The sequence below is a fragment of the Elephantulus edwardii genome, unplaced genomic scaffold (genome assembly GCF_000299155.1).
Source record: "Elephantulus edwardii isolate Elephantulus edwardi_28Jun2011 unplaced genomic scaffold, EleEdw1.0 scaffold00087, whole genome shotgun sequence".
Classification (NCBI taxonomy): domain Eukaryota; kingdom Metazoa; phylum Chordata; class Mammalia; order Macroscelidea; family Macroscelididae; genus Elephantulus; species Elephantulus edwardii.
Window position 1 is genome coordinate 479,193 of NW_006399837.1, and position 7,991 is coordinate 487,183.

A 7,991-nucleotide genomic window follows, 5' to 3' on the forward strand; every position below is an offset into this window, starting at 1 on the left:
CGCTACCACAGTGCTAAAGAGCAAGGATATCAGTTTAAAGACTAAGAAGGTTCTGAACTTAGTCATAATATTTTTAATTGCTTCTTATGCATCTGAAAGTTGGACAGTGAGTTAGTGCCTTTTGGATTGTGGTGTTAGAGAAGAATACTGAATAAACTGTGAGTGACAGCCAAAAGAACAAGTCTATCTTGGAGGAACTGAAACCAGGTATTCTTCAGAGGCAGTGATGGTGCAAGTTCATCCCATATAATTTAATCATATTGTGTGGAGGGGCCAGTCATTGGAAGAGGACATCATGCTTGAAAAGGCAGAGGATCACAGGAAGAGGGGGAGACCCTTAACAAGATGGATTGATACAGTGACTGTCAGAATGGACTGGAGTATATATCAGAGATGGTGAGGTTAGAGCAAGGTTCAGATCTGTTATCTATAGAGTCTCCATGAGTCAAAGTCAACTCATTGACATTTATCAACAACATACATATGGGATAACATACAACAATCAGGAAATCAAGAGACGAATTGCATTGGGAAAGTCAGCTGTGAGGGACCTCTCAAGAGTACTGAAGAGCAATGATGTCAGGCTGGAGACTAAGGTGCGCCTGATCTGGGCTATAGTCTTTGCATTTACATGCTATGCATCAGAGAGTTGGACAGTGAACAGGGATGATAGAAAGAGAATTGATGCCTTTGAGCTGTGGTGCTGGAGAAGAGTGTTGAATACACCATGGACTGCTAGGAGAACAAACAGGTTTGCCCTGGAGAAGGTGAAGCCGGAATGCTCCTTGGAGTCAAGGATTCTGATATTACTTTGGACAGGTTGCAAAGAAGGACTGGTCCTTGGAGAGGGACATCATGTTTGGCAGAATGGAGGGGTGGCAAAGGAGAGGAAGGCCTTAGATGAGATGGATCGGTTCTGTGACTGGAGTGGTGGGAATGAGTGCGTTTGAGATGGCTAGGTTGGCACAAACTAGAACGGTGTTTAAAGCTCTTGTACATAGGGTCGCTATGAAATTGCAGGCGACTCGATAGCACATAACAACAACAACAACAATATATATTTTTGTCTAGTTTCTCAGGTTTTGTTAAACTAGTTTCTTCTTCGTTACTGTGTTTTAGTCTATGAATATGCTGTAATGTACTTAATCCATTCTTCTATTGATGGACATTTGGGGTTTTCTCCTAGTCCACAATTATTATGTGTCATGTTGTGGAAATCTTGTACGTGTTACTTATTTTTCTAAGCCATTGAGTCTCAAAGTGTGGTTCCTGCAAAAATCAGTATGTTCTGGGACTTTCTCAGAAATACAAATCCTTGAGTTCATTCCAGACCTATTGAATCAGAGATGAAGGTGGGCCCTAATAATTTATCTGCCCTTAACAAGCCCTTCAGTTGATTCCAACACATTGTAAGATTTGAGAATGACGTGTATAGGCTATTCACCTAAGAGAAGAGTTGATGAATCACAAGGTGTAAGAAAGTTCAATGTTAATGCCTAATACAAAACTGTTTTTCAAATTGATTGGGGGTGAGAAAGGCTCTCATTGCATCTATGGTTCCAATATGACTTTCCCCACTTTCAGAATGGTCAGTGGAAGGAAAACCAAGGGAAAGATTAGCCTGACATTGTCCTTAAGTTACTGTGCTATCCTCCTCACCCAACCTCTTTTATGGCTCCAATTCGCTTTCTTCAGAGGCTCTGGTCAGGTCCAAATCTTACCCGTCCTTACACATGACAAGCTCACAGGAATTTGCATGAAAATTTACTTTAATGGTCCAGATTTGAGTCTTCCTAGAAATGCTCCTTTTGGAGGGCAAGGGGAAGGTGATGGAGCATATAGAGACATCAGTTGTGTTCTCAGTCAGCTACAAGGTTTCGGCCCACAGTAAGGGATGGTTCAAAGAAGCCCTAAAACAAAAGAACGAAGAGATTTGAGATCAGTTTGTGAAGAGGCAGCCTTCCTTCACTTACCCTTTTAAAATTCACAGCAGCTTAGGAACATAACCTGATCTCCTAAGCCTTAAGCAGAGTGACTCAGTCCACCATTGTCCCCTTGACTCCCACATAGAACTTCTCTCCTTCCAGTGTTTTTCCAGTGTGGAGCTGGAGAAGAAGGGCAGATCCTCATTGGCATCCACAGGTGGGTGTGTTACTTACTATGTTGCCCCAGCTCAAGATGCCCAGCTGCCCTTATGTGAGGAGCAGAGACCAGTTTCCTTGGAGGGTGTGAGGGGCTGGAACAACCCTGAGGTGCAGGTTTGCCCCTGGATGGAGTCAGTCATCTGTGCAGCTCAGCTCCACTGACAACACCCGAGTTCGAGTCACCCAGTCTCCCCCAGACCAGCCATGTGAAGATTTATCAGTCCTCACATGTGCCCTTCTCACAATCCAAGCTCTGACACTGCAAGGGTGGCTTTTAAAAATTATCACGTTATGACAATCCCTTCCTTAAGATTTCTCAGCTCACTTCCCACCGCTTTTAGGATAAATTCCAACCCACTATGATCTGCAGGTCCCCGTGTAATTAATCCTGGCCCTACCTGGTTTTGATATGTTAAATCAGGTCCGCTGGAGATGATGTCTCTTTTGACTGCTGTTGTTGTAAACCATTGAGTCAGAACCAAGCCATAGCTGACCCTCTGGCAGGTTTTCAGAGGCAGGTAAGTGCGTGGGAGGAGATTGCCTATCCTTCTCCCACAGAGTAGCTAGTGGATTCGAGCTGTGTGCCTTTGGGATTGCAACTTCTCCAAATTTATCTTCTACCCCTGGCTCTTTGGATGTCATGGTATTCTCGTCTCAGAGCTTATGTAATCACCATGCTTTTTGCCTAGAACACCCTTCCCTTATGTTTCACATGGCTGCCACCTTCTTGTCATTTAGGTCTTAGTCTGGATGTTACCTCCTCAGTGAGGCTGACTTTAATACAGAAGAGTCTAATATTTGAAATAGCTCACTCCTCACTGGATCCTTGAAATGAAAGATGGCGGCTGTAAAAGGGAAAAGGCTGAGTATCAGGAGACCTACGACTAGGCTTGGCTCCACCATGAACCTGCAGTGCAGCCTTGAGTGATCTCCTTGACCATCATGAGCCCCAATTTCTCCTTTATAAAAATGGATCAAAGTACTACGTGAATGCTTTTCAACTTCTGAAGATTCAGGGATTCCAACTTTCTGCCTCAGAGTCTTGCCCAGGTGGCTTTCCTCAAGGCATAGAACAGAGCGAGTGTGACTGTATAACTGTGAGGGACCCTGGGCTATCCAATTTAACTCATCCAAAGGAGCTTTGCAGGTGACATGACACGAGGAATTATGATGGGGTGTAGGGACATGTACAAAGTTACACTAGCATCAAGGAAAACATTTCGTTTTGAAAACTCTGTAGTCATTTCTACACACTATATCATTTCTTCCTTAGAAGCTCCTCGAATCTTGCATCATGTGCTCCCACCCCTCCCCCAGCCTCGCATCTGGATACTCACAGGTGGTCTGTGAGAAAGATGGGAAAGTGGGGACAGACTCCAATTGGGGAAGAAAAGACTGGTTTTTCCTTCAGCTTATCTGTTCACATCCCAGTACCCGCTCCCTCCTTCATACCCAGCCCCTTCATTTAATCAGGCTCTAGCCTTTTCCAGAAAAACCCAGCCCCTCACCTTGGCAGGGGTGGCCACCTGTTGTTTCCGGCCCTTTGAGGCCACTTTAGAGTTGAAGCACTGATCCTTGTTCATCTTGGTCGTGGGGCTCTGTGAGCAGGGTGCCGGGAGTCAAGAATGGAGATAGAAGAAAATGACAGGATCTCAGAAGGAAAGAGATACAGCCCGTAGCTAGGGGTTCAGAATTTATGAGGTGAGGCATGGGTCTCACCTTAGGGAATAAGAGTAGAATTTTCTCCTCTTGCTCGCCCCTAGAAGAGACAGGGATGACATATAGGATCTAGGTTTGTCAATGTCCACTTCCCCTCACTTGGAAAATATCACTCGTGGATGATGGAATTGTTCCCCGCTGAGTTCAGGCAGAAGCTCAGAATCATTCTCCTTTCAGTGCTCCTGGACGCTCCTCCTGAGAATTTCATACCTATTCCCTCTCCTGTACCTTCTGCCCTTCTAACAGCACGATCGACTATGCACTGCACACACCTCATGCCAGTAGATTTAGTGGGGGAAGTTGCCTTCTTATTCCTCTGACAGAGATCTGGTGGGTGGAGTCGGGGCATTTTCTGCATCACATCCTGGGTAATGTCATTCTTCCAGAACAGTCCTGCAGGGTGAAGGAAAGGGGTGAGTTGACACATGAGACATTGTGATTGGTCCATTCTGGGAAACAAAATGAGATCAATACTTCTCTGTCTCTAATACGCATCTGTTGTTGTTGAGTACCATCAAATCAGAACCGACCTATAGCTGACCCTCCAGCCGGTTTTCAGAAGCAGTAAATCACATGGAAGGAGATTGCCCATCCTCCCCTGAAGCAACTAGTGGATTTGAACTACGTCTTTCGGGTTGCAGTGCAATTTCTTACCACCAGGCTAACAGTGCATGTAGGATCCTATATTGTGGGTATTATATATGGCTTAGCACAGTACCTGGCAAGTAAATATTCTATTGTTGTTTGTTGTTGTTGTTATGTGCCGTCGAGTCGCTTGCGACTCATAGCGACCCTATGTACAACAGCCCTAAACTCCACTCTGTCCTGTGCCAATCGCACTGTCTCTGACACTCCCATCCCAATTATCCCAGTCACTGAATCAATCCACCTCATAGAGGGCCTTCCTCTCCTGCGCTGTCCCTCCACCCTCCCAAGCATGATGTCCTTCTCCAAGGACCTGTCTCTCCTCACAACATGTCCAAAGTATGTTAGACGGAACCAGTTTAACCCTTTCCAGGACAAATCTGTTTGTTTTCCTAGCAGTCCATGGTATTCTCAATACTCTTCTCCTTAGAATGATAATATTCTCTTTTCTGATTCTTTTGATGCTCTTGTGAGGGTTAAAGTTAAGGATATAGAAAGTGTTTCTCTCTTTCTCATAGCTGACCCTCCAGCAGGTTTCTAGACTGTAGGTTGCACAGGAGGAGATTGGATATTTTTCTTCCTGAGTGGCTAGTGGGTGATCTAATCTATTGAGGTTCTAGGATTTGCACAACTTTTGGGTGAACAGCACAACTCCCTATAGCCTATGCCACAAGGGCTCCTTAAAGAGTGCTTAGAAACCACTAAAGCTCTGGCTCTCAAATGTTACTGTGCACCCGAGTCTTCAGTAGAGTTTATGCAGAGATTGTGGTTCCCACCCCAGAGTTTCTCATTCAGTAGGTCTGTGTTGTTGATTGGCATAGTGTTGATTCTTATGGCAACTCCACAATTGAATAGTAGGATTGCTCCATAGAATTTATAAAGCTATGACCTTCAGAAGCGGGTCACTAGGCCTATCTTCCAAAATGACTCTAGATTTGAGCTGCCAACTAGTCCAGCGATTAACCATTGGAGATTCAAGAATTTACATTTCTAACAAGTCTCTTCAGGATGCTAATGCCATTGTCCTGGGCATGCATTTTGATAACCACTGCTAGAGGCTGGAAGACACATACTGGACATCAGCAGTATTAGTAAGAGGAACTCAAGGCAGATCTCTTGACTGGCTCTTCCCCAGTCATGAAATTCTGTTCTAATGAAGAATCAACCACCTGTCCCAAAGAGCTTTCCGTGCACTTTTCGGTCCACTTATTTGTCATCCAATTTTCCCTATTGTCTCCCTAGAATCCAAGTCATATTAGGTGTATGTGTTGTTCTGACTTAGAACTCTGGGTTTTGGGGCTCTGGAAAAAAATAAATAATGCCAGGAGTTGGGATTGGTTCCAAAAGGTTGAGAGCTAATCTATCCCATGGACTCTTTGCTCTGCTGGTCTCTGTAGGGTATTCAAATGCAAGTAGCCCAGTTAGCATACCCATACCACCTCTACTCCTGCCTTAGCCATCCTTCATGAGGTGAGCATGCCAGGAACGTTCAGGTGGAGAGAGGTACTTTGGGAAGGGGAAAGCTTGTGCTCAGTTCAGAGATCCTCCCATTGCCCACCTTTCAGACTGACCTGGCCCCACTCTCTTCTCCAGTTCTCCCAGACTTACCATGGGGGACAATCTGCTGGAATACATCTCGTAAGTGCCAGAAGACTGGGATGGTAAATCCTTGGAAGGGCCAGAGATGGCTCAGTTTCACTTGCCTCTGGCCATCTAAGGACACAATACAAATGTTAGTAAAAGAGTTGGACCAAAAGCCCTCTAAAGCTCCAGTTAAAGAGAAGCAGATTCCCTGCACTAATTATTACTCGAGGATTTCCAGGCCTCTGTCCCCTCACCAGGCCCTTGTTTCCCCTTCAAACCCTTCTCCTCATTTCCCCTTCCCTGTCTCTCCCTGCCCTATTTATAGTTCAGTCCCTGGGGCACAGTAGCCTGTGGAAGTTCAAGTGAACAATGGTTCAGACAGATATATGCATGGGATGGACAGTCAGATAGTCAGTGGCATTAAGAAAACAAGTGAACTGCATTAATTGGATTCTGGGAGGGAATTAGGTAAGAGCTCTGGATTCCTGAGAAGAAGAAAATATTAGGACATAGGGTTTGAATGACTGGTCTCTTCTGAAAAGTACAGTTTGCTCAGCTGTGCATTAGGGAGATGGCTGGGGACATGAACAGTCCCTCCTGGAATACACACCTTAACAGATAAGGTAGGCTTGGAGAAGGGCTCATTTCCCCCTCTATAATGGGGTTTCCTTGAGTCATACAGGAAAGTACTAAGAAATAGGAATTCTCTGCAATTAAGTGTAATCTAATAACCATTTTCTGGCTTCTAGGAGGGATGGAACCTCCAGAATTGCCAAGAAGGCTAACAGTTTCAAGGAGGAGAAATAGTTCTCTAAGGCGGCGCGCCCTAAATTGGTAGGAATGAGCGGTGCCCCGCATCCACCCATGCAACCGTGCGCTGGGCGCTCTCCGGGGTGCTGAAGAGGCTGGGGGTGGTGCGGAGGCTCTGCGAGGTGGAGAGACAGTTCCACCGGCTTCTGCTCTCCCTATATCCTGCTGCCACTGGACCTCTTCGTTTCTCTGCGAGCCTTCGAGCCTTCGGGCATCCGAATCTGATCCTAAATACTGGCTGGGAGAGGGAAGATCAGACGAGGAAATTGCGCACTCTTGGCCCTCAGCACGGGAGTTCTGGAGCCTGTGGTCTGTCTCTGACCATGAGTCAGCACTGAGTTCTACCTAGGATGGTGCCGGTGGGAGGGGGAGAAAGATGGAGGGATCCTTCCCCTCTTAATTATTCGCATCTCCGGCCTGGCCTTCCCCTTAACAGAAATCAAGTCGCAAACACCAGGGTCTGCAGGCTCTCCTTGGCCCAACCTTCTCCTGGCAGCCGGACTCCAGCTCCTGCTCCTACTGCCCAGTGATCCAGTCCCCGTTGTCCCTCAGCAGGACTGTCGAGCTCCTCCTGCCCACTTGCCTCCCTTCCCGTCTTCCCATGTCTCTGAGGCCCAGAAGGAGAAGCCTACGTTGACCCCTTCCTCCCAGGTGATTCCCCGATCCCCTAAACACATTTCTATCTTGAATTTCCTAACCTTGAGGCCCCCTCACCCACTTCTATCAGGACTGCTCCCTGGCTTTGCCCCTACACCCCCAAGTCTCCTCCTGACCGTTGGCATTAATGTCGTTGCAGTCGCCCGGGCGGCTATTCAGCAGCAGGAAACAGAGGAGCAGCCGAAGCCCCCCGGGGCCCCCAGGCCACCGTGGACTCAGCATCCTCTCTCTGACACGCTTGCTCCACCGTCTAATGTGCAAAAATCAGACACAACACAGCAGCAGCTGGAGACGCCAAGGCAGGGCTGTCGCTCGCCACTAGCCAATGAGGCCGCCTCTGCACAACCCTCCTCGTGGCAGCTGGGCCAATCACAGGCCGATACGACAGAAGCCCACCCCAGGCTCAGCCTCCTGAGTGGCTCTGGCTTTAGA

General features: G+C 47.0%; 1 protein-coding gene across 1 annotated transcript; it reads right to left on the reverse strand.

Moving 5' to 3' along the window:
* Positions 1 to 3,413: 3,413 nt before the first annotated feature.
* On the reverse strand, positions 3,414 to 7,781 carry RESP18 (regulated endocrine-specific protein 18). Its single transcript, XM_006890307.1, has 6 exons — positions 7,676 to 7,781; positions 6,117 to 6,221; positions 4,136 to 4,256; positions 3,864 to 3,903; positions 3,653 to 3,742; positions 3,414 to 3,488 (listed from the first exon to the last, which is right to left on the reverse strand). The coding sequence occupies exons 1-6, from the start codon at positions 7,779 to 7,781 to the stop codon at positions 3,414 to 3,416; spliced, it is 537 nt and encodes a 178-aa protein (XP_006890369.1).
* Between the last annotated feature and the right edge of the window lie 210 nt (positions 7,782 to 7,991).